At 56.1% G+C, this 25680-nt stretch overlaps 1 protein-coding gene across 3 annotated transcripts in view; it reads left to right on the top strand.

Annotated features, from left to right (window-relative positions):
* VPS53 (VPS53 subunit of GARP complex) overlaps positions 1 to 25109 on the top strand; it is a 31809-nt gene extending 6700 nt beyond the window's left edge. The window contains exons 5-22 of one of the 3 annotated variants that reach the window (XM_044430248.1): positions 3759 to 3845; positions 4747 to 4862; positions 5182 to 5301; positions 6069 to 6147; positions 6962 to 7105; positions 7847 to 7989; positions 8783 to 8924; positions 9177 to 9266; positions 10810 to 10904; positions 12225 to 12467; positions 13039 to 13189; positions 13472 to 13554; positions 16998 to 17076; positions 17442 to 17590; positions 19104 to 19173; positions 21148 to 21285; positions 22087 to 22191; positions 22991 to 25109. In XM_044430248.1, the coding sequence (XP_044286183.1) occupies positions 3759 to 3845; positions 4747 to 4862; positions 5182 to 5301; positions 6069 to 6147; positions 6962 to 7105; positions 7847 to 7989; positions 8783 to 8924; positions 9177 to 9266; positions 10810 to 10904; positions 12225 to 12467; positions 13039 to 13189; positions 13472 to 13554; positions 16998 to 17076; positions 17442 to 17590; positions 19104 to 19173; positions 21148 to 21285; positions 22087 to 22191; positions 22991 to 23161 (2205 nt within the window). In that variant the 3' untranslated portion in view covers positions 23162 to 25109. Of the gene's footprint in view, positions 1 to 3758; positions 3846 to 4746; positions 4863 to 5181; positions 5302 to 6068; positions 6148 to 6961; positions 7106 to 7846; positions 7990 to 8782; positions 8925 to 9176; positions 9282 to 10809; positions 10905 to 12224; positions 12468 to 13038; positions 13190 to 13471; positions 13555 to 16997; positions 17077 to 17441; positions 17591 to 19103; positions 19174 to 21147; positions 21286 to 22086; positions 22192 to 22990 lie in introns of those variants that run through there. The other 2 variants (XM_044430247.1, XM_044430249.1) reach the window with 2 other exon arrangements.
* The last annotated feature ends 571 nt before the right edge of the window (positions 25110 to 25680 follow it).

The following is a 25680-nucleotide window of genomic DNA, read 5'->3' as shown; positions in this document are numbered from 1 at the left end:
CCTCCACCCCCCCCCCCCCCCAGTTGAAGTGAAAGAGCCTTTGTCTGCCTGCCGGAGCGAGCGAGCAGCTTGGCCAAAATCAGGAATGCTCAAAATGTTTTCTTAGGCGAAAGAGGCCCCTGCAAGAGGTCTGCTCCCGTTTGGACAGGCGGGCTAGAGCTGGGGGCCTGGGGGGGCATTTGTGCTGCACAACCTCACCTCCCCCTTTTAAAAACCGGGTGGCTAATCGGGGCTTTCTCTGCCCAGGGAGGGGGTGGCCGGGTCTCCAGACAGCAGCCCCTTCCCGATCCGTGTGGCATGCCCGTGATTTCCGAGGGCAGGAGGAGGCACGTTCTGGGAGAGCTGCTGGTTTTGGGGGGCTCCTCTGTGAGTCCATAGGAAAGTCCACAGCCCCCATTGTGCGCCCCTCAAGTGGGTCCAAACAGATCTGCCGTACTGTCCCCACGCAGGGGCTGCCAACGGTTGCCTGAAGCACCTCATCCTGAGCTGCCGCAACGCAATTTGGGCTTCCTGTGATCTGGTGGTGCACCACGCATCCTGCACAGAACAAGCATCCGATTAAGTGTGCGGCCATCGGGAGTCTTGCCCCGCAGTGATGGACGCTCAAACGCCTGTGTGCACAGGAGGCGTGGGAGAGAGACTGAACTTGCAGGTTCCTTCGGCTGGGTGCGAAAGACACCGATGAGCGCATACTTTGCGTAACCGTCTTTGGGTACCGTCCTGCTTTGGATTTTGGCTTCCGGCACCGCAGAGGCGGCTGCTGGCAAAGGCCGTGGTAACATTCCGAGTGTCTCTCTCTGTGTGGGAGCGTTTTCTTTTTTTAAAGGAAGGGCACGGCCCTCAAATTTTCCTCCAAGCCCGCAGAAAGGTCTTAAAATAGCTCAGCATCGTTTGGCTTCCCCACCTTCTGGTATGTGTTTTTAATACCGGGTTGGAGGGCGGGCGGGGGGTTGTTTTGCCTTGCACAACATCTGTGGACAATCCTTTTTTTTCTTCTAAATGAAAAAGGGAAAAAGAACCTGCATCGCTTTACCGGCCCCTTTGCAGGGAGGAAACAGTGGGAAACAGTGCCGGGACATTCCTCGGCGGGGCAGAACACAGCTTTCTCTGGGCCGCTCCAGACACCTTGGCTGAGCTCCGGGGGGCAGATCCCATCCGCCACTGCACTGGGCTCGTCCCGATGCCTGTGGAAAGCGAGTCCGGCTGCCGACCCACTCCCCCCTGCCTTCCCCCTCGCCCCAGGATAGAATTTCACTTCAGTGCGGCGTGGAGAAAATAGCTGAGATCGCTGTGGTGGAAACCTGCGGACTCAGCACTTCTCTCTGCTGGCCTTGGGTTCGAGAGAGCGCTCCCTCTGCCATTAAGCCTCTGAATCGGTGCCAGCACACCTCGCCGGCAGGCACGGTCTGACTTTATTGGAGTTCTGGCCTGTGAGGGTCTCCCCAAAATGGAAGCCTGGCCTTTGGGTTGAAAGGGGCCCACCCCGGTTGCCGTTCGCTTCAGAGTGCGGCTTGGGGAACTCTCCTCCGTTGGACTGACTTGGTGGTGGCGCTGGCAGGGCCCCGGGTGCGCCAAACTCCTGTCATGCCCTGGGTCGTAAGCTTGCCGTACACGGGGAAGGTGGGAGCAACTGAATGAATGAAATAAACCTACTGACCTCTGACAGCTTGAACTGTAGCAGATAAGTTTAAGCTCCCTGTAACCATAGGACAAGCATCTTTGTTAATTATTGGGGGGGGGGGGGAGAGAAATAGACGCTTTCCTGCCATTTCACCTGGTGGAGACGTTCTACTCACCAATGGCGACCAACGGGGAAGTCACCCAGAAGCCTGTGCAAAATACACTGGGCCTGAAGTTGGCATTGGCCGCCTGTATCCCAAATGCACTGTGATCTAAGGTGCCTGCTAAATTGCCCCAGGCAGGCTCCCCCCCCCCACCCCCCGTGTTTATTACTGGCTTTAATACAACCGCTACTAAACTAAATCTCTTTAAAAAAAATGATTTTCCACTTAATCGATTCCTCTGTCTGCAGTCTTCACAGGCACACGTGCATGCTTTCTTTTTCTGTTCTTGAAAACACCAATTATTCTGCGGTGGTTCCTTTCAATCAGAAATACTGTTGGGTACAGTGTGGTGGTGGAAAGAGTTCTCAGCTGATAGGGTAGGACAATTTCCCATTCTGTTCTGTCCTGTTCATTTGCAACGGCCAAAAACATTGTTTCTTACCAGTGGTAGCAGAACTTGTCCCCTTCAAAGCCTGTGTTTTAAGCTGCCTGGCTTTGGAGTGGAAAGTGTGGCTTTGGGATTTTTACGTTGTCTAAATGGGTTGATAATTGCTGCCAAGGCTTTTCCCTAGTGTGAGCAGATAAGTTCTAGGAAAAAGAAGGGAGACGAGAAAGGAATCTGAATGAATCTAGCCTGGAAAAATTTATCCGGTCTGAGCAATTCCTCTTGTTTTCGTTGGCGGTGGGAGGCAAAGCTAAGCGAAGCTGCTACTGTTTCAGCCATTCTCCAGTTCTGAGTGTCTCCCATGCTGAGAGCTGGTGTGGTGCCCTGCTTCGAATTCAGATCTCCGCAGTCAGCCGCTAAGCAAGACATCTCTCGCTTGTACGCTTTACATGTTTAAAGCAAGCCGAAAGAGACGTCACACAAGGAAAGGGCGATGCTGAGGGGAGAGGAAAAAAAGGTGTTCAGAAAGGCTGGGGGAATGGCCCAGCTTTCCCACCCTTCTTCTGGAGCCAGGTGGACACACTCCAATTAGGACAAGCGCTGACGGTCCTTATTCCTTTTCAATCCATCTTCTGGTGCCCGGTATCCTACCACTGAGGCAGCTTAGGATGCTGGCCTCTGGTTCACGGGCAATACCTGTCTTTGGTGAATTGCTTGGGCCGGCAACTTTTCCCCTGTTGCTCTCTCAGCCGACCTTTCCACACAGTGTTGTATTACATGCCAGCGTGTTTGATACGTCTGGAGTTCGTTTGTTGTGAGAAGAATCCCAGTCACTTCCTTCTGACCACTTTCTCCCACTTTACTCTTCTCACTGTAAGCAAGAAGAAAACTTCACGACACCTGAAGGGGCTACCCAGTTTTATTCTGATATAAACTTTATTGGCTTTAAAGTCGCTTGCCGGGGGGCATTTTCTCCCCCCTCCCCGCCATGCATTCAAGCCCAGACAATAGATGCTTTGGTTTTGCTCAACATGGCGGTCTTCCTGGAATTTTCCCGCTTCACCCAAAGTGCTAGCCACTTGGTTTTTCTCCAGTTCAGAAGGGCGGTGTCTTTCAGGCTAGGTGTGTTTGAGTTTTGTCGGGGATGAGTTTTGCTCGACGAAAAGCAAGGGGTTGTTAAGGTTCAGCAGATACTGCAGCGAATTTTCCAGTGCCCTCAAACCAGGGTAGTTTCTGGAAGCCACGCTGAATCCTTAAGACTTTCAGCAGGTTCAAACGCGTGTTGGAGGTTACTGCCTCGCGCTGGCCTTCCTCCTTCATTTTGTAGACAAGCACCACTTCTGATGCGAAAATGAAACCGTTTCCCTGCTTCTGCCTCCCAGGAAAAGGGGATTAGGAGTCAGCATGTACTGACACCCTCTGGAACCGTGGGAGAGAGGAACCGTATTAAATCTGTGGCAAAAGGAGCTGTGTTTTGTTTTCAGCTCAGGGTAGAAAATTGACGCTTCACTGGCTGGGACATGTGGGGAATCCCAGGACCTCTGACCTCCTAAGCAAGCTTCAGGACCCCTCTCTCTTCCTTTTTCTAGGCCCTTGAAGAAGCCCAGAAAGCTATTCAGCAGCTCTTTGGTAAAATTAAAGACATCAAGGACAAAGCGGAAAAATCAGAGCAGATGGTGAGTTTCTTGTCCGTTCTTATAACTTCTACAGCCATTTTTTCTGCCTTTTCTCTGTTGGTACCTGGTCTTACCTGTTGCAGAAATCTGTCGCTGGGTGGATTTCTAGCCCCAGAGCAGCTTTAACAGGCCAGTGATTGTTAAAATCAAAGCTTTTCCTGAACTGCGTGCAAAATTCATTTTTGCTGATAGGTGTATTTTCCACACAGGTGCATTAATGTATTTATTTGTTTTGTATCCTGGTTTTTTCTTATAACAGACTCAAAACGGCTTACCTCATTCTCCTCCACCTGCTCTCAGTCTTATCCCCACAACAACAACCCTGTGAGGTAGGTTGGGCTGAGAGTCTGTGACTGGTCCAAAGTCACCCAGTTGGCTCCATGGCTGAGTGGGGACTCGAACCCAGATCCTCTGAGTCCCAGTCCCATGCGCTTAACCACTACACCACACTGCCTCTCCCAAAATGGTTATTCTTTTCACGTGATAAAGAAAATTGTATTTTTCCCCCTTTCTTCTGGCTGGCATTAATTCTGTCTGGAATTTACCCCATAACTAGTGTGGTGCAATGGTTGAGAGCATGGGACTGGGACGCAGACGATCCGGGTTCGAGTCCCCGCTCAGCCATGGAGCCCACTGGGTGACTTTGGGCCAGTCACAGACTCTCAGCCCAGCCTACCTCACAGGGTTGTTGTGGGGATAAGATGAAGGAGGAGAATGATGTAAGCTGCCTTGAGCCCTTTGAGGAAAAAGGCAGGATATAAATCAAATAAATAAATAAATAAATAAAATAAATAACCAGAACTCATAGTCTGATATGTGAATATTCTAGGCCTTTGCAGTTTCTTGAATTCTTCTCTGCTAAGAGCCTGTGAATCTGATCTTCTTTTAAAAATCTTAACAGGTTAAAGAAATCACCCGCGACATCAAGCAGCTGGACCATGCCAAACGCCACCTGACCACCTCCATCACAACGCTGAACCATCTCCACATGCTGGCCGGTGGTGTCGATTCACTTGAGTAAGCAGCATGCAGGCCAGTCGGGGCAGGATGTGGGGGAATTCAGCTGGGAGGGAATCCTGGTGTCCATTAAAAACAAAACACAGCAAGCTTCTAGTCCTCAGGAGGCACGCTTGGAAGGAGGTGGGCAGCAGATGGAAACTGAGCAAGGGCATGCCAAAGCAGAAGGAAAGAAAGAGAAACCAGTTCTCAGATGCTAGTAATGAGTAGGTTTAGGGTATGATTTTACATATGTTTATCCAGAGAGAAGTCCCAGCATTCCCCAGCCAGCTCTGCCTGGCGCCTGCCCTTCTAACTTCCGCTTCTCCTGCAACTACAGGGCCATGACCAGGAGGAGGCAATACGGGGAGGTGGCCAACCTTCTACAGGGCGTTGTGAATGTGCTGGAGCACTTCAGCAAATATATGGCGATCCTGCAGATCCGGCAGCTTTCGGAAAGGTAAGAGGCGGCAAGCGGAAGCTTGCCACGGTGTGGAGAAGCAAAGGTGGTTGCTTTTGGCCCGGTCAGGGCCAGTTCTGAGGCTCCACAGAACCCCAGCCTGGGAGGATGGTGCCAGTCGGGGCTGCAGAATTGGACTGGGTTTCCCGCTGGGCCTGCGAGCCGGGCTGCCGACCTTCTTTTAACCAAACACCATTTTGGAGGAACCCCTCAGGGCTTGGGTAGAACCACAGGTAGGCGCAGGAGGGCCCAGATTCCAAAAGCACCGGCGTGTTTGAGCTGGAAGCTCTCGCTTCCTCAGGAGAAGCATTTCAGCCTTTTAGAGTGGGGGGCAGGGGACCTGGACAGATGCGCCAATCTGCTAAATGTCTGGGGGAAGTGGGTAGGGCCAGGGAAGGAGCTATCGGATATATGGCCAAGATTTCAGGCAGGCTGGATTTCCCTGTCTGACTGAGGCCAGAAGCCTTGCTTTAATACAAGAGTGACTTTCTGTTCATGGAAAGCTAGCAGGTCATGGAGAAAGATTTTTTCCCTGAGATGCTAGCTTTTCATAGGCAAGCAGGTATTTTGTCGCGATGTAAGAGGGGGCAGACAAACAGGACAACGCGCTTTCCAGGGATACGCCTCTCACATTAACCGCTTGGGTTAAAGGCCCATCTGACCTTTGCTTGCCTGTGAGTTCTGCCTGTGTGGGTTTTGCAGCCTGGGGGCAAAAGGTCGATTGGCGACCCGAACGGTGACACTACCCCTTTTTCCTTCTCCGGCAGGGTGAGGGCTGCCCAGAATGAGCTGGGGCAGCAGATCCTGGCAGACTTCGAAGAAGCCTTTCCTTCCCAAGGCACGAAGGTAGGCGCGTGTCCGTGTGTTTTAATGAAATCCTCGTCTTTGTTGTCCTCCGACAAAAGAAAAGAGCCGGCTCACTGCTCTTTTGGCGGTCGGGCACCCGTCCTTCGTTCCCGCAAGCCCTGATCCTTTGCCAGACGAGGATTTCTGCAACCCGGCGGCTACGTCCCCCTTTCTCGCCCCCAGGAGCAACCAGAATTGCCCCAGTCCTCAGGAGCAGATCATAGGGAGCCCCTTAGTCCGGGCCATCTTGTCCAGTGCCGTCTGCTCCAGCCGGCTTCGCGTGCTGGGCGGATGAGCCTTTTTTCTGCCCCTCGCTCTTGAGTTTTCTGAGAGGGGTAGCCAAGGGTTTGAACCCAGTACCTCCTGCCTGCACAACCGGAGCTCCATCGCTGAGCTCCCCTGCGTCCCTGGAAAGCTTCCGGTGGCCCGGCCTTGCTTGAGTTGGCCATGCTGGCTGGGGAGAATGGGATCGTAGTCCCGGAGCAGATGGGGGAAAGTAGAAGGCACCAGGCTGAGATCGCCGAAAGCGGCTGCCAGCCCGAGCAGGCAATTCTGGGCCCGAGAGAGGACTGTAGCGCAGTGGTGGAGCCCCTGCTTGGGCCCTGGTTTGATCTGCCACATCTCCAGGCCAAGCAAGGGAAGGTGCCGCTGGCTGGATGCCCGGACAGCCGTGGCTGCCGCTCTGTGTTGGCGCCACTGGGCAAGGTGGGCCAGCAGCGAGGCGCAAAGCCCCTTCCGTAAAGCGGCTGCAGGAGGAGGGGGACCCCGGCCCGTTTGCGCCGTCCTCTCACCCTCGTCGTCCGTCTCTCGGCAGCGGGCCGGAGGGCCCAGCAACGTCCTGCGGGACGCGTGTCTGGTCGCAAACGTCCTGGACCCCCGGATCAAGCAGGAGATCATCAAGAAGTTCATCAAGCAGCACCTGTCGGAGTACCTCGTGCTCTTTCAAGAGAACCAAGATGTAGGTGGCCGTCCCTGCCTCCCCAAGGCCACCGACGTTTCGCGGAGCTTTGGTCTTTGGCGTCGCCCTGGGGTCCGTTCCCCGGCGCATGGGGCCGTTACCGTGGCTGGGGAGCCTCCGGCTTTCCAGATATTTTTGGACTTCAGCTCCCATAATCCCTCTGCTTGGGGCAGGTGGGGGTTGGCGTTCAGCCCCATTTGGAGGGCCATTCCCCCCACCCCCCAAGTGGCCCGGGAAGAGTTTGGAGTGCCCTCCACGGAAGGCAAGCCTCAAGCTAGCAGTCTTGGAAATCAACAGCAACTATTTGGATTTCTTTATTTTATTTTATTTTAATTTATTTTAATTTTATTTATTTATTTAAAGTTTTTATATGCCGTCCCCATCGCTACATAGCCTTGGGACGGCTATTTTACTTTACTTTTTTCAGCTATCTTCCAGCCACAGTTAGTGGAAGTTAGTGCCTACATCTGGCCCTTCTGGGCACTTGGCTTTCCTTCGCCCCTCAGTTCTTTGACCTGTACATAGAGATCCTCAACCTTTCTGGGGGCGGAGGGCATATTTGGAAACCCCAAGAGATCAAGCGACTGAGAGACCTAGGACCCAACTCAGCTAGGTCTGGATCCAGTTCCCAGTCCGGTTCCGGCCAGCGTTGGTGAGCTGCGGAGGGGAGGTAGGGGAACAACCTTCCGGAAGGCCGGCCCCCTCGAGCAATGGCTGCCTTCCCTCCCGTTTCGTCTCCAGGTTGCCTGGCTGGATAAGGTCGACCGACGCTACGCTTGGGTCAAGCGCCAGCTGGTGGACTACGAGGAGAAATACGGACACATGTTTCCCCAGGAATGGTGCATGACGGAGCGGATTGCCGTGGACTTCTGCCACATCACGAGGTGCGCGGGGCTGCGTGTACCGGGGAGGCACAGCAAGATACCGGCACGTCAGAAGTGCAATCCCATGCACGTTTAGATGGGGGGGAAAGTCTTGGAGCTTAGAGTTTCAAGCCTTTTTTCTGGATGGCTGGAAATAAACGAATAGCCGATAAACAAGACAGCAGATCAGGGGTTGAAAGCTACTTGGACTCCAGATGCCCCATGGATTTTCCTCCCGCAGGGCAGTTCATAGATGGGACGATGTGCAGAGAAGGCTTTTTTCTTGGTATCTGTTCATACAGTTCTGCTCAGCTTTAGATAGACTCTGAGACACACTTTTGAGCAACTGAGCTCAGTTCAACTGAGCATGTAATTAAGGTACATGTAGCGCTTTATTTCAGAAGGCCACCGAGTGTCATAGAAGGGTGGTTGCTGAGCATATTTCGGAAAGGGGGCTGTGTGCAGGAGAGAACGCTACGTTTTGCTCTTGATGACGTCCTTTAGACTCATGTCGCCGCCGTATTAAATGAGACACTCACCACTTTCCTGCAGCTTGTGAACTCCAGAGAAGAAACCCCGAAGGCAGTTTTAGAAACTGGGTAGGGGTGTGTCAGGTTTTCAGGCAGGTGCAGCAACCTAAAATAAAACTCCGACAAACCAGAGCAAGCATTGCCTGGTAGGGGAGAGCTGTGAAAAACAAGAAATGCGAAAGTGATTTTGAGGTGATGGGAAAGCTGGCCTGTCTCTGGCACCGGAAGCCCATGAGGGCTGGTGCCGTGCGTGGCCTGCCTGCCCTGAGGTTCTCTTTCCGTAGGACGGAGCTCGCCAAGATCATGCGCACACGGGCCCGGGAGATCGAAGTGAAGCTGCTTCTCTTCGCCATCCAGAGGACGACCAACTTCGAGGGGCTGCTGGCCAAGCGCTTCTCTGGCTGCACCCTCTCTGACACAGTGGCGGTAAGGGGTGTATCCGGGGGCAGCAGAGAGGGAGTTCACAGCCTGGGTGCCGCCACCGAGAAGGCCCTGTGCTGCCTCGGCCCCAGGTATTTTTCTAAAGGTGGCGGGAGTCCTGCTGTGAATCGCCCAGAGAGCTCTGGTTATCGGGTGGCCTGGACACATACTCAACAAAATAAATCTTAACATCCGTGGCTAATCCAGCCAGGGGCATTTGGGGTCAGTTTTCTGAATGGACTTCCTTTCCCCTGCTAGAAGAAAACTGACCCTGCCCCAGCTGTCTCCACCAACCCCTTCCTGGAAGACGAAAGCATCCTAGAGGCGGATGAAGCCACGTCCGAAAAGGTAGATGTTGAAAAGGTACGTCTTCGGGCTGCTGAGATTTCTGTGCATCTTCACATGTTTCTGCTGACCCAGTGCCCTTTGGATGTGATGGAGTGCAATCTCCATCGTCCTCAGCCAGCCTGGCAGCAGCTCTCCAAGTTCCTAGCTAGAGGTCTTCAAGCCCTAAGGTGCTTGGGAATTTTTTCAGCCTGAGGGTCTGATTCAGTATAAGGGGAGCACTTTCTGCTCTGGAAATCCATTCTAATAGCTGAAAATAAGAGCAAGGATAGCAGCCTTCAGTTAAAAGGAAACACCAAGTTTCTAGTCCTTAATTTATTTATTTATTTATTTATTAAAACATTTTTATGCCGCCCCATTCGCCGAAGCCTCGGGGCGGCTTACAACATAGATAAAACAAGTTAAAATCCATATAAAATAATCTTAATTAAAACTCACATTATAAAATAAGCCGCCCTGGCCAGATAAAATTCAATTGTATTTAGCATTTAAAATGTTGCTTAAATAAAAAGGTCTTAGCCTGGCGCCGAAAAACAAATAACGACGGCGCCAGGCGGACCTCTCTGGGGAGCGCATTCCATAACTTAGGCGCCACCGCTGAGAAAGCCCTTCTCCGAGTAGCCACCCTCCTAATTTCTCTCACGGAGGGCTCCCGGAGAAGGGCCTCTCCCGCCGATCTCAGGGGGCGACTGGGCAAATATGGATGTAAGCGCTCCTTCAGGTAACCAGGACCCAAGCCGTTTAGGGCTTTATAGGTCATTACCAACACCTTGAATTGGGCCCGGACTTCAATGGGGAGCCAGTGAAGCTGACGGAGAACTGGTGTCATGTGAACATAACGTCCAGTCCCCGTCAGCAGCCTGGCAGCTCTATTCTGAACCAATTGAAGTATCCGGACCGTCTTCAAGGGTAGCCCCACGTAGAGCGCGTTACAGAAGTCAAGACGGGAAGTCACCAGCGCATGAGTCACTGTTGCAAGGCAGTCGTACTCCAGGTAGGGGCGCAGCTGATGAATCAGCCGAAGCTGGAGGAAAGCGCTCCTCGCCGCTGTTGTCACCTGAGCTTCAAGTGAAAGCTCCGGGTCGAGGAGCACTCCCAAGCTGCAGACCTTGTCCCTAGGAGGGAGTGCAACCCCATTCAGGACAAGGTTCAGGTCACCTTCTCCGAAGCCCGAACCGCCAACCAACAGGACCTCCGTCTTGTCTGGATTGAGCTTCAGTTTAATGCCTCCTAAAAATATACTGACACTTCTGCCAGAGTGTTCAAAAGTAGGGGATGATGGGGATTTGAACATGGGATTTTTTTTTTGTCTGCAAAGCGTTGCTCCTACCTGTACCTCTGCAGGACAGAGGGACTAGAATCATGCGCAGTTGGCAAAGGGTCTGACAAATTCTGTGAGCAAGCTTGGAATTAAGTGCTTTCCATCTAAGCTCTTTCCATTAAGCGCTTCCTAACCCTAACCCTTGTTTTCCCGAGAGTTTGAAAGACTGAATCTATTTTCTTTTCAATGCTATCCTGGCTTGCGACACTTCTTTCTTTTTTTAAGCCCAAAAGGCCAAAGGTTCCGGATAATCCATTCCACGGAATTATTTCCAAGTGCTTTGAGCCGCATCTTTATGTGTACATCGAATCCCAGGACAAGTGAGTAATAAATGTGTATGAGTCACCTGCCTTAAACATGGACGTGAAGCGAAGTGCGTCGCTGCTTGTGTTTTTGTAAACATCTTTACAAATCCACCAGTAATTTCCACCAGCTGCAGACAACAAGGCGAACCGAACCCCTTTTGGCACCACGAAGCAGCTTGCGGTTGGATTTCCCTGGCCAGCCGCCAGGTTCATGAAGTGAATGTTTGTAGGCTGTTGCTTTTTTTCTCACGGCAAGGACCAGCGCTCTGTCTCGGGGAAGATGCCCGCCTGGGCCTCGTCAGGCCTTCCCAGGACATTCTGGGGAACCGCGGCCTGCAAAGGATCTGTTAATGCAGTTCCTGGCACCTCCCCGAATGAGAGCCCCGAGGGGTTCGTTAGATGCTGAAGATGAAACTCAAATGCCTTGGCCACCTAATGAGAAGGAAGGACCCACTGGAGAAGACCCTGATGCTGGGAACAATTGATGGCGAAAGGAGAAGGGGGCAGCAGAGGTTGAGGGGGCTGGATGGGGTCACTGGAGAGGTGGGTGTGGGCTTGGGGGGACTCCGAGGCATGGTGGAGACCTGGAGGAGCGTTGTCCGTGGGGTTGTGATGGGTTCCGCACGACTTTGCGACTAAACAACAGCAAGGGGTTCTTTGGGCGAAACGGGAACTGTGACACGGATGTCGAAACGGTGTGATTGTGGTGTGTCTGCCTTGGAGAACAGGGCTGGGCCTCGAAGCAGCCTGGCTGGATTCGGACCCCCGGGCCAGTCTTGGGCTGGCGAACCAGGTGCCTCTGCAAAACCCAAGATGCAGGAGCGAGGTCATTCGTGCGCTCTTTTGCTAGTCCTGCAGAGGCAGGCAACTGGCCCATGGAGAAGTGCATTTTATAAAAGGGGTATCCCGCTCGGGCAGACGAGGGAGGCGCTTGAGCAGAGAACAAGCATCTCCAGGTGCTGGGAAAGTTAAACGCGCACCCTCGGCTCAGCAGCGCTGAACTGGCAAGATCCCGGGAGGTGAACTGACTTGCAGCTGCCAGCAAAACCCCTAAATTCATACTTGTGTGCCGTGTTCCTTAGGCCAAGCGAAAGATCGGCCCCAAGTGTGTTTGCTTTCGAGACCTTTGTCTCTAGAAAGTTCGCATCTCTTGCTGATCCCCTGGTTGCCCCAGCAACCAGAGCATCCACACAAATAAGGATGGGGGGGGTGCGTGTTATTTAAGTCCACATTTGCCTTTTATTAAAATTGCCTTTTCTCCCCCACTTTGGAGCTGGTTTTGCTCTCTCTCTCTCCAATACGAGGGCTCGCGACTTCTTTCTCTCCCGCCTTTAGGAACCTCAGCGAGCTGATCGACCGCTTTGTGGGGGACTTCCGGGCCCAGGGCCCGCCCAAGCCCAACATCGACGAGGGGGGGGCCGTCCTGCCCAGCTGCGCCGACCTCTTTGTCTACTACAAGAAATGCATGGTGCAGTGTTCCCAGCTCAGCACCGGCGAGCCGATGATCGCCCTGACCACCATTTTCCAGAAGTACCTCCGGGAGTACGCCTGGAAGATCCTTTCGGGAAACTTGCCCAAGTGAGATTCCAGCTCTGTCCAGTGGCGGGGGTGGCGGTTATTCCTGAAAGCTGCCCAGGTATCTAAAACTCGAGGGCCGGACCCAGGGGTGGCACCCCCTTCCTGTAGCTCCACACTGTGCCCCCTAATCACCCACCTCTTCTAAGTCTGAAGTACAGGGATAAGTACTTGAAGCTAGAATCTGGTGGAAGCATTTGTAGGCTTTTGTAGCTTCCGAGTCCTCCTCTGCAGCTGGAAGCAGCTCTCAGCCCGGAAGCGGTTGCTGCCTCCCCTCTCCAAAATGCTTTTCGCGCCGGGCCCCGCAGGGTGTCGGAGAAGGACGGGCAAATCCATCCTGCCCCCCTGCTGCTGCACCGGCTGGGGCTGTGGGAAGCCACGCGCCGCAACCCGTTGGCACGGCTGCGGGCGGTTCCTCCCGGCGTGCGCGCGAGGGTCTTCTCGTGCTGAGCTGCGGGAGGGGAGCGGGACGGCCCACCTCGCTCTCCTCCTGCCGGGAACCTCCCCAGGCGAGCGGGTGTGTCAGGTCGCTTCGGGCGCCGTGGTTTAACCGGTGTGTCGCCCCCTCCGGCAGGACGAGCGGCGGCGGCGGCGGGGGGCTCACCATCACCAGCCTGCTCAAGGAGAAGGAGGGCTCGGAGGTGGCCAAGTTCACCCTGGAGGAGCTGTGCTTGATCTGCAGCATCTTGAGCACGGCCGAGTACTGCCTGGCGACCACCCAACAGGTAAAGACACGGCCCTCTCGGGGGGCAGCCGGGCGAGAGAGCATGCCGGGCAGCCTGGGGCGTTGGGGGGGCCCGGGGGAATAAGCAGCTGAGTCTTCCTAGCGCAGGGCCGGTGTGGCGCTCCGGTGGTGGGCACCAAGGGGTGGAGCTGCTTCTCATCCAAGGGCCAGCTTCCACAAGGAGCGCCCCCCCTGCAGGGAGGGCTGCCTGGGGTTTGCTCGGAACTCCACGGGCAGAAGTTCTCACTTCTCTCGTCTCCCCCCCCCCCCGGCCTCCAAACAGCTGGAAGAAAAGCTCAAGGAGAAGGTGGATGTCGGCCTCATGGAGAGGATTAACCTGATGGGGGAGATGGATACGTTCAGCATGTACGCATAGACAGCGCCGCAGGCCGTTGCAAGCCGGGCCCGCTCCGTGGGCCGACCCGTCTCCGCAGAGCTCCGGTCAGCCCCACACGGCTGTGCCCGCGTGGCCTGCAAGGGTCGCACCCGCCACCGGGCAGACGCCAGCAGCTTGTTTGCCGCTTTGGCTTTCTGGGTTAATCCTCTTCGGCAGCCCTGCCTGCCTTGATGCCCCGTGGATGTCTTCAGCCCCAGAGTGGGTTGGACTCGGAGCTAGGTGGGGCATGCTGGGGGCCGTAGTCCAGCCCACCTGGTGGACACCTGTCCGGGGGCTGTTTGGAGGATTAACCACATAGCGTTGTCGGGAGCAGTTGGCAGTGAGTGCTCCCAGTTCGGCCACGCTGGTGCAGCTGTGTTGACCGCTCTCCTAAAATTCCTTTTTAAACTTTTATTTTATTTTTAGTATGAACGGTTTGCCCTCGCAACATTTCCAAGCATGCTTGTGCAGAGGGCAAGACTGCTTTTCTGGGAATGCCTTCTGGAAAAGATGTTTTTCAGTAGGTGCTGAAAACGCAGAAGGGTTTGCGCGGCCTGTTGATGCAGAGTTCCCGAGAGCAAACACCGTGACACTCGGGGCTTCTCTTCTTTCCGTGATGACTGGGACTTCCAAACTCTTGGGGATCCCCGGAAGAGTCTGTCTTGATAAGCACCGGAAGTGAGCCGGCCGGGAGGGGATCCAGGGATCCCCTAAGCCGTCCTGGTCCTGAGGTGTCTCGGGCTTTGGGGCACAGGTACAAAACCTTATGCTAGGCCTGGCTTAAGAGAACCCAGCCCATAAAGACGCTGCTGACTGTGGGGTGCTTCCTTACACTCCGGCCTCTTTTGGGGTGCACATGGCTGCCATTTTGAATATGGAACATATCGCGTGAACTTTGCCCTCCTGGCATAGTTGATGGTTAAAGACGCCACTCTTAATCCAACTGCTAGCAGAGTTAAGCGTAGGCTGTTGCTCAGCTCTCGTTGACCCAACCAAGGCCCAAGTTTTCTGGGCATTCCTCAACGCCCAGTGGGTCGCTGCACTTGCCACGCAACCCACTGTGAAGTGACCCGCAATAGTCTGCCACTGGAGAGGCAGTGTGGTGTAGTGGTTAAGAGCATGGGACTGGGACTCAGACGATCCGGGTTCGAGTCCCCGCTTGGCCATGGAGCCCACTGGGTGACTCTGGGCCAGGCCCAGACTCTCAGCCCAACCTACCTCACAGGGTTGTTGTTGTGGGGATAAGATGGAGGAGGAGAATGATGTCAGCTGCCTTGAACCCTTTGCAGGAAAAAGGCAGGATATAAATCGATAGATAAATAAATCTCGTGCCAGCTAGGCCCAACTCCTGGAGCAGGCCGCTGGAGGGAGGTGTGGACTGATGCTCCTGGAAGCCATTTTGGTCCCAGTGCTCAGGCGTGGCCGTCGTAGTCGGCCAGAACAGCGCAGGGCCTTCCTCCTGCTCCACCACCTGCCTGGACGTCCAAGGTGCCCGGCAGAGGCGTTGCAGGACAGCAGGCGTGTCCAGGTAATCCCTGCACCGAAACGCCTCGGACCCGTTTGCAAGGCAAACTGGAGCCTTCACTGCTCAGGTTTCCTCGGGGCCCGTCTCTCGACAGACCTTGTCAGCCGAAGTGACGTTTCCCTTCTGCACGACAGAGCGAAAGGAAAACGAAGCGGACGGGAACTGATCCTTCTATTAACGGTGACATTTTGCACGCTGTTAACAGCTATGCGGGTGAACCTGGCAGGCCGAGAACCTTCCCCTGAGAAGCACGTCGTGGCAGGCGAGGTGTGAGTGGACAGCGCTCTCTGGAAGTTATTTTGGCAGTTCCTAAGGGAAGATTGACAGCTTTAATTAGCCAATTAAGCCGTAGATGCTGCCTGGGTGGATTATTCCTGTCAGGTCTCTCTGAGGGGCTGGGGGGGGGGGTGCAGATGAGGAGACACAATTGCCAGGCGTGGGGACTTGGCAGCCAGCTGGAGCAAAGCCGAGTTCGTCTGTGCGACGGAGCCATCGGAAGCGCTCTGCACGCCACCCCGGGGAAAACTCTGAATTTGCTCACGGACCCACAGAGGGCACGTGCCGATTTTTCGGCCGTGTCGCTTGCAAATTTGGGAAGTTGGAGCTGGAATTACCTGATAATGCGGAAATGCACAAGCCACCAAGAGCCGAGACGGTGGCGAGGGAGCTTTAAAATACCATCAGGGCTGTAATGGGGAAACCGCTCGGGGCAGAATCCAGCGTCCCTCTGCACAGAATGTGGCCCACGCACGCCCGCAGAGCTGCTTCCCTGTTCCAGTCCACAGCAGCCCTCCTTCGAGGTCGTTCTCGCAGCCTCGGGGGTGCCGTTCTTTCGCCAGGGTCTCCAGGGGTGGAGGAAGGCAGCTCTGAGTTGCGAGTCCCAGCCCTGGGCTCGGAGGGCGTCTCCGAGAGCAGAGCTGGGACGCCAGAAAGTCCCCTGGCCGTCTCCACCGATAGGATGGTGGAGTCCAGACCCTTAAAACTGCAGCCGTGTTCCCAACAGAGCAGCCAATTACTTGTAAACTAGCTCTGTGCAGGATAATTTTGGGACTGTAAAGGATTCCCAGCACCAGATGATTAACAGCAGCAGTCCTGACGCTTAGGAAGATTTATTTAGGAAGAATCGTGCCGATTTTCAGGTTGTATTTGACTGTCCCAGCAAAACAATAATGCTCATAAGGCTGAGATGAAAAGAAAAATGCAATGGGACCACCCTAAAAGCAAAGCAAGGAGGGGAACATCTAAAAATGTAGCTGTGGAGGAAAGAACTGCCCACCCAGCCAAAAGGTTCCCCGTCGGCTGCAGAGCAGCTTGCGAAAAAGGCTTGCTGAGTAAAAGGCAGGGCCCGGTGCCCCCCCCCCCCCCGGTACGCCACATAAGTTCCCCAGGTTTTCAGCACCTGCAGAAAAGGCTTCCTTCCCCACGGGTGTTCCCGGGACGGCAGTCCTTTCCTCCGTGGGAAGCGTTGATTTGTTTTGGACTTCGCTTGGAAAGGTCTTCCAGGCCAAGGGAGTCATAAATAGAGTGACATACATGCCTGGATGGATGTTGAGCCACACTTGGCCTCCTTTGAGCCGAGGGTTTTAGTGGTTGTCTGTTTGCAGCCCTCCAGAGCACACACCACTCCAAAGTGGTACAGCCCCAGCATGGCTGGCCTGCCCTCAGCTGAAAACAGGGCCATAGCATGTTCCATCTCGGCCGTATTTTTGGTGAGCGCCAAAAATACTTATTTTGGCCGGGCGGATCATGCTTTGTTTTAGAATGACGCCAGGCGAGTAACGCTGATGCTGTGATTGGGGTTGCCTATGCTAATTTGCTCTGATATTAATATGGGGGGGACCCCAGCCGGGCCCCCCCAGTGTGGGTCTGGACGGCCGTCAGATCAGCCCTCTGCGTCTTTCCTTGCAGAGTGATCTCGAACAGCATCCAGCTGCTGGTGCAGGATTTGGACGGGGCCTGTGATCCGGCGCTCACCGCCATGAGCAAGGTAAAGACCCCCAAGGGGGCCGCCTCAGAGACGCACTTGGGCTGCCAGGGGGGCGGGCCTGCTTCAGCTTCAAGGTTTCTCGGGCAGCCGCTAAAACTGCCGGTGAAGAGGGAGTTCAGCATTTTGGAAAGGGAAAGGTTAAGGGGGAAAAAGAGGCGCTTCCCGTGCTCCCTGTGGAAAGGGCTGTTCTCGTAGCCGCGGTTGCCGTCCTCACCATAAATGCTAAAAAATCCATCCTCCAGATGCCCAAAGCTCAGCCAGGCAGCCTGCTTTCATGCCCTGCCCATCTCCAGGTCGTGCCCTGTCTCGCTTCAGACGCAAAACTACCTCCGGTTTAAAAAAAGAAATCCTCCGGTTCCCTCCAGATGCAGTGGCAGAACGTGGAACACGTGGGCGACCAGAGCCCGTACGTCACCTCGGTGATCCTGCACATCAAGCAGAACGTGCCCGTCATCCGCGACAACCTGGCCTCCACGCGCAAATACTTCACCCAGTTCTGCATCAAGTTTGCCAAGTGAGGGGCCGGGCCTCCGCTCCCCTGGGCCGGCCGGGCCAGGCCGGGCTCTTTCAGCAGGCCGGCCGGCGTGGCGTAGCAGTGCTTGTGCCCAAGTGCGAAAGATATTGCTGTTTCAGTGGGGCTGTTTCAGTGGGGCTGCCTCAGGTCCAATCCTGGGGGTTGTGGTCCAGCACACCGGGAAGGCACCGGGGTGGAGAAGGCAGGCCTCGGGTCTCGTGGCAGTGGAGTTGGGGGTTCCCACTGCTCCTCACCTGCAGGCAGCTTGGAAATTACCTGAAAGCTTCAGGCGATGATTCCCAAAGCCGGGTGGAATCATCTGTGACTTCGGGGGGTTCGGTGTGGAAAGGATGGGGGGCCACACTGCCCAAATCGACAAACCCTTTTATGTGCTTTGCAATATTCTGCTTCGGCAAGCTGCCCCCTTTTCTTCCGCCCGCCCCCCACTCCTTTTCCAGACTCCCAGTTATATAGGGCATTGCAATTGCCACGTGGGGGTCACACTTAAGGAGCCCATAACCCCTGATTCAAGACATCCTCCTGGATTGTGAGAGCTTGTGCGCTTTTGGCAGCCAGTTTGGAAGTGGAAGGCTTTCCTTCATTCCTTTTCCCCTTTCCCGGGCAGTCCTCCTGGCTCTGGGGACCACCCTCGATTAGACCGCCTGACCTTGATGTCGGCTGCGGTTTCCAAAATGCTGCCTCTGCGAAAAAGTTGCAGCGCCTCCGGCTCCGACGGGGATTGTGCCTGAGTTTTTACGGCCGCACTTAGTGGGTGATAAATAATGATTGTCCTCGTGCAAAGGCGCATTTATGCCGTCTTGTCTGGCAGTGGCTTGACTTTGCCTGCCTGCAGGTTCCCTGCTCTTAGCCAGACCAGGAAGGAAAACCTTCCCACTGTGCGCATCTGGAATGAGTTTGGTTGCAGAACCAACGGGAGAATTTTCAGGACATGCCGCTCCATGGGAACCCACGGTAGACTCCCCCAGTCTAGGAACGGAGGGATGCAATTCAACATGATGGTGGCGGGGAGGAAATCCAGAATTCAGCTTTTTGAGGATCGGGCCTCTTCACCTTAGCTTTCTTATTTAGTTTTTTAAAGAGCAGCAAGCTCCTAGCCCTCATGAAGGCAGGTTTGCCAAAATACGCACATCCAATGCCTGATTGAACCCTCCAGTAGAATGAGGGACCTTGGAAGCTGTGCAGGGGCCCAGTCTGTCTTCTGGGGAGAGCACGTTCCAGTGACGGGCAGAACTAAGGGCTTGAGAAAAGGATTTTAACTTTCTAGCTGCTGTTTTCCTGGTCTGGGACCTAGGAACACAGATACGCCCTAAATTCCCAAGAAACCCTTGGACTAAGCGTTGCACATGGCGACCTCTTCTTGTCCCTTCGTGGTCTCCATTGGGCGGCTCCTTTCTCGGAGTGAGGGCAGGAATACAAACTCGGGCTTGCTTGTTGGATCTCCAAGCTGCTTGTAAAATAGTCGTGCTTATCGCTCTCGCTTTTCCCCCCGCAGTGCCTTCATTCCCAAGTTTATTAATCATCTCTTCAAGTGTAAGCCCATCAGCATGGTGGGGGCTGAACAGGTGAGGACTGGAAAAATTAAGGGGGGGGAGCAGTGGAGGCGCGGAGAAGGGCCGTTTGCTCGCATGAGCGTGTTGGAGTTAAGAGCAAACCTGCCTTTATCCTTGTGACTACTAAAAGAGTGTAGACAGAGGATGAACATCATATGCAACAGAGCAAGAAGTTCAGGGGTCCAGCTCGCCCCCAGGACCTCTCTAAATGGCCATGCCTCTTTCCACCTTTGCTTCCCCCTCGGTACTCTAATGGCTTCCTGGCTTTTTCGCAGTCCCCCCCCCCCCCAATCTAAAGGGTTGAAATGCTTCTCCAAAGACATGCTTAACCCTAGGTGTGTTTAGACAGGCAAAAAGAAACACTTGGCTGGCTGGAGCTTTCTGGGAGTTCCTGTGGGGCGTCTGGAAAGCTGCTTGGCCCCTGCATTGGTTCTGTTACACTCGCCTCTGTTCCTCCCCCCAAGCAAAGCCTCTTGCGGTGGATTTTATAGACTCCCACCTGGCACACGCAGGCTCCCCCGATCCCTGGGGGACGGGAAAGGGGAAGAGGCGAAGCTGGTTCAGCAAGGCAAACAGTTTTGGTCTCACAGCAGAGGCAGTGCTTGTCTACAGGGCTTTCTCAGAAGCTGCAGGCCTCCAGAAACCATCTTGGCTTTGGGGCAGCAGGTAGTTTGCTGGACCGCAAGGCCCTCCTCGCCCTTCGTCGCCCAAAGCAGAGGTGGGGGGGGCTCTGGGTACGATTGTCCCAGGGCTGCAGCTGTCGTGGCCCCCCTGCCAGTGTGTTGTCTGCCCTGAGGGCACACACCTGTCCCTCGCCTCGGCCAGGGCCGCGTTCTGTGCACGGGGGAGACCGAGACACGCCGGGCGGTCAGCTGTCGCTCCGGGCTGCAGCTGCTCAGGGTGGGTCTGGGTATGCGGAGGGGGAATGCCACGTTCCCCCCACCCAGGGCTCCAAGCTAGGATGCCTCCTTCCCCGGCAGCGTTGCGTCGAAGGCGGGCCCCTGTGCCCCCACGTCCAGGGGAGCCGATGCCGTTTCCCGCCCGCCTCTTTGTCTGCGGCAAGTGTGCGCCCACGATCGCGCTCGCCCACTTGGCGCACGCTTCCTGCTCGCGTGCCCCCGGCACCGATCGCCCAGGCCAGCAGGAGTCAGCCACGAACGGAGGGGCGAGGAGGCGTTCGGAGAATCCAGGCGTCGTTCGGCTGCCGTAGCTCTGAGCAGACTTTCCTTTCGGTTCGGGGCAGGAACGCATTTCATGGGAGTCCAGAGTTCCTGCCTCGCGGAGTGCCTGAAATACCTAGCCCTGCCTGGTCTGCGGTTTTGCGGAGATGCCTGGGTTGGAGCGATGAAGCCCCCCCTCGGCCTTTCTGCAAGAGTCTCGCAGCCCCCCTCCTGTCCTAAACTGCTTTGTAGCAGGAGGTGCCGAGGTCCCTTGGCAGTATCCCCAGCCGCTCGGTCTCGTCCTGCCCTGAACCCTGCTGTGAATCGGCCCTTCTTGGGCATCTTGACTCGCACAGCCAAGTTCCTAGATCTCATGGTGCTGCAGCAGCCGGAGATAACCGAAGCGGTTGTCCCGCACGACGCGGGGGACCCAGAGCCGGGAGGCTGCTCTGAGGCAAAGATTTCGAGGCCCCTTCAGGCCAGATTCCACTTTTGAGCTCTTGGGGGCTGCCTTCTGCGGATGGGGCAAAACAGAGGAGGGGGTGATACGTCAAGAACCCCCCATGTGGTTCGCTCGGAGCACTCCCTGGAGAAGCATCTCGGCCTTTTAGACTGCCAGGGGTGCAGTGGGGGGGGATGTACGGCACCCCGGAAAACATGCATCCATGCTTGGTTGGCGTCCGGGGAAGGCTTGTTTCTGGGCCGGGGTTTCCGCGTGCCTCTAGTGCGCTGGAAAAGGGCAGGATTTCACCTCGCGCCCGGGAAAGCCGCCCGCCCTTGCACGGGGCCTTCCCTCTGGCTGACCACCCCTCTCGCCCTGCGGCAGCTGCTGCTGGACACCCACTCGCTGAAGATGGTGCTCCTGGAACTGCCCTCCATCGGCTCCCAGGTCGTGCGGACGGCGCCGGCCAGCTACACCAAGATCGTGGTCAAGGGCATGACCCGCGCGGAGATGATCCTCAAGGCAAGGGCTGCGCCGCACGCCGCGTTCAGGAGGGCGGGGGAGGCTGGGGCGGCGGGGCCGGACGCCCTCGGGGGCGGGGGTGCACCCCTCGGGGAGGGCGGCCGCCTCACGCGGGCAGCGCTGGCCGAGCTGGGGGTGCCCCCTGTGCCTGGGAAGGGCAGGGTGAGGGGCGCGTTCTCCTTCGCCCCCAAGGCCTCGATCTCCCCGGGGAAGCCCCCGGGGGGCTGTCCCGCTGCAGACAGCCCCCCGCGTCGAGAGGCGCCTCCCCCCCCCGTGGGTCAGCACCCTCGTGCCATCACAGCGTTCTCTGGCGGGGTCTCGGGCACTTCCCCGGCATCAGCCTTTCCCCAAGTCCAGGGGCTGCTCAGCCCTGGCAGCCGGGGGCTGGATTCTGTTGGGGGGGGCACATTGGGGGGGCGGACAAGGCCGGGGCGGTGTTGGCAGAAAGCTCCTCCCGCTCGGCCTCCCGGGGGGCATTTCAGCCTTGAACATGGGGGCAAAGCACACACCAACCGGGCCTCTTCCAGCAGTGCAGCGTTGGGGGACCCCGGAGGGTCAGCCGAAGACCCCGGGGGGAGGTGCCCGCCCCCGCTTGGCACTTCCTGTCCATAGCTCAGACCACGCTTGGCCGCCTGCCCTGAGGTCTCCCCGCCTTCCTCCGAAACGTCGCCCCAAAGCCAAGCCTGCCTGGCCGGCTCATCCTTGGGAGCCCCACCTGGCCAGGTGTATCTTTTTGTCGGGATGCTTTTGGCAGTGTGAGTGAGCCTCTCTCTCTCTGGGGGCGGTTCCTGCTCTTTCCAGGTGGTGATGGCCCCACACGAGCCCCCAGTGGTGTTTGCAGACAACTACATCAAGCTGCTGGCCGACTGCAACACCGACACCTTCCAGAAGGTCCTGGATATGAAGGTGAGTGGGAGCCCAGTGGCTCCCGAGGAGGCCCCCTGGCGGAGCCTGTGGCACTCCGGGCCACCTGGAAGAAGTGCTCCATGCCCTAAGGGGCATTTTTGTGCACGGGGGTTGACTCAGTGGTGGGCAAACTGGTGTTGGGCTCGGGTTCAACACCCCACAGCTCCCGTTATAGCAGAGGGCAGTGGCTCAGATGTCCGTGGGGCTGTGTATCCACTCCGGGCTTCAGTCCGGACTTCGAAGGAGTCGTCATTGGAACCACTGCTGGTTTGGGCACAAGGCTCAGCTCCTTACATGTCATGACTGACCCACGGCGCCCCACGGATCCCCAGGTCGCCTGCCTCCGCCAGCAGTAAGCCTACCTGAGTGTCTGAGGGAAAACCTTAGGATGGAGAGTTACACCCGTGCCCAGGACTGGGGCCCCTTTTCTAGCCCGAGGGACACTTCCTAACCATGGCTAGGATCAGTTCCAGAAAAAAGGACCGCACGTTTTCGCTCCCGGCTCTTTCTTCCTGCTACTGAGCCCCAAAAGAGCTGATTTGGTTAGTGCCAGGCGTGGGGTGCCTGGGAAGCCCACAGCAGCTGGGGGCAGAGAAGGCCAGCCTTTGGGGCAGCCCGGGGGAGCTGGGCTGGGACCCACCGAAGGCCAGTTTGGGTCCCCGGGCCCAGGCTCCCACATGCCCGGCTTGGCAGGGCGAGCCAAGCCGGGTCTAGCCGCGAGTCAGGCTTCAGGTGCGGGGTTTCGGGGTCACCACCTCACTAGGGCAGTGGCAACCTCCTCTCCTCCTCTGCCCTCCAGGGCCTCAAGCGGAGCGAGCAGAGCGGCATGCTGGAAATCTTCCGCCAGAGGCTCCCGGCCCCCCTCTCTGGGACCGACACCACGGGCTCCGTCTCCCAGGCGGCCCCCACGCCGGAGCAGGAGTCGTCGCGCATCCGGAAGCTGGAGAAACTCATCAAGAAGAGACTGTAGGGTCGCGCCATTCCCCCCCCCCCCCCATGGTGGGGCGTCCTCCTCCTGGGGTCTGTCCCACGTTGGGCTGCAGGGAGATGGATCTTGCCCGCATCGGACCCCCCCCTTCCCCGTGGCCACCCATGCCCAGAGAACCTTCTCACCTGGACTCACCCATCTAGCCCCGCATGGCAGCTTGATCCGGGGGCAGGGGGGGTCCTGCCACCCTGCACTCGCCCACCACCCAAAAAGTGCATCCGGGCGTCCATTGCCCTTTGCAGATCGCCTGCTCCCGTGCTTCATATTTCTGCCCCCGACGATTTCTTCTGGCCCACCCGCTTCTGCCCCGTCTCCCTGTCTGGCTGGCCTGGCCACCTAGGTGAACGGAAAGCGGGCGTGGGGTGGGTTCCATGGCTCTGACTTCTCCCCGCGGCCACAATCGCAGGCTTCCCGCTTCCGGACACACTTCGAGCACATTCAGAAGACAGGTGCTCCTCTTTGACGGTTCTTCTTTGACGGTTCCTTTCCTCGTTACTGTAGACACGCTTCCCCTCCTCCATGGGAGGACATGAGGCAGAAAGAAATGGGGGCGAGTTGGGACGGGGCGACGCTCGAGGCAGGGGCGGTGAGTGGGTGCGGGGATCCCGCTTTGGATTCCTCCAGCCACCTTCCGTCGTGTCGTCCCGCCCCTCAGCCGCTTCTCTCATTTTCATGGGGGGCTTCCCCCTTTGGTGGGGGGCTTCCTTTCTGCTTGGACCCCGGTAATCCGAACCGACATTGCTTCCCATTCGCTTTACACGAGCGAACCTGGACGGCATCGGCGTAAAAGGTCTGCTGTTTAAATGCTCACGGCTGCCATGTTGGATTTCCAAAAGAGGTCCCAAAGAGCCGCCTGCTGCTTGTCCCTGCGGGTGTCCAGGTGCCGTGTGGGTTTCTTAAAAAGCAGGCTTTGTCCTGCCCCACAAACACTCCTGGTTCCTCTCCCCATAACTGACTCTGCTGCAAAGGGAATGAAACCAAGCCACCGCGTTTCGGCGACTTCAGGCTCTTCGCCCCGTCTCCGAGGTCTGTATCTTTCCGCCCCACTGCAGACGTGTCCAAAATGGACCTCTGCCACGGAGCTCTGATTCCTCCCTTTACAAGAGGCTTCCCCGAGTCTTGGCTCCCACCCTCCACACCTTTCTTGGGTTAGACAGGAGAGAACCATCCGCACTCCTCTTAGAAGATTAAGGAGTCGGGGCGTATCCAAGGAATCTCTCCACACGTGTCGACACTCTACGAATCCCTCATTTGGAAATGGCTGGTTCTTTCATCCCCGGCATGGATGGAACCAGCCAGATCTCTCTGTGGGGCATTTATACAGCCCGGGCAAAGTGATGCTCGGCGGCCAACTTGCTGCTGGCTTCCAGGTGCGAGAACCGCCTGGCGTGGCCTTGGTGGAGCCGCTTGCCTTTGCCCCACTCCTCCTCTGCCCTGTGTGGCCGTCACCGCGGGCGCGGTGTTTGTGCCCGATACGGATCAGCTGGCAAACGGCGCGCCGAAGGAAGGAAGGGAGGGAGCCCAGCTCCGTGCGCCGGAGTTGGCTTTATGCAAACAGCACGCCCAGCCCTCCGAAGAAGCAGTAAATGCCAAGAAAGTGATGGGTCTATTTATTTTTCCCCTTGTCCTTTGTGATCGAAATATTACGGCGAAGGGCCGGCATTAAAATAGAGGGCCGCGGGATGGTTGAAAGACACCCTGCCGCTGGTGAACACCCCGCCGTGTAAATAATGGATGTTTTGGTTTCCTAAACACTGGTTTGAAAATGTCCTCGTCCTTTATTTATCCACCGCAGTTGATTTGGACCAACAGTTGGGTCTCCCGAGTGCGTCTTCTGCTTGTTTCGGTGGGAAAAAAGGCCGACAACCCCTTTACGCTGTAAATTTTCTGTTAATAAAGAGCGTTGTTCTGTGTTCTGGGTTGAATTTTAGGCATGTGTACATATTCTGGCTTGTTCTCTTGAAACACTGTTTCCTTCCTTGCAATGTGGCATTTAAGCAGAATAAGCCACAGCACAGCTATTTTTTGTGTCTGTGCACACCCAGGTGTGTGTGTTCCAGTATATCTGGAACAAAAAGCAAGTTTTGCCACGGACGAATACATAGAAGGAGCCCGAATATTTTTTGGTGGCTGTAGAGACAGAACTTCTGTTACATGATGGAGAAATTTGGTGTCCAGCACCTTTGGGTAGTGTGGGAAAACTCGGTGATTCTCCAAAGGAATGTAAGGCAGGTCACACGGTCCTCCCCCTCACCATTTTGTCCTCACAATAACCCTGTGGGGTAGGCTAGGCTGAGAGAGTCTGCAGCTGGCCTGAAGTCCCCCAGTGAACTTCATGGCCAAGTGGGGATTGGAAGCCATCTTGGGAAGAAGCAAGTAGAGAACAGGCACTCGAGAACAGGCAGCCTCTTCGGACAGCAAGCAACTCCGCTGCATCTCTGCATGGGCATGTTTGCTTGATAGTAGAACTGCCCTGCCTTGAACCAGACGCTGATTGAAAG

The sequence above is a fragment of the Varanus komodoensis genome, unplaced genomic scaffold (assembly GCF_004798865.1).
Source record: "Varanus komodoensis strain SLA01 unplaced genomic scaffold, ASM479886v1 scaffold20_1, whole genome shotgun sequence".
Classification (NCBI taxonomy): Eukaryota; Metazoa; Chordata; class Lepidosauria; order Squamata; family Varanidae; genus Varanus; species Varanus komodoensis.
The sequence above is the reverse complement of the archived record's forward strand: the minus strand, read 5'-3'. Positions and strand labels throughout refer to the sequence as shown.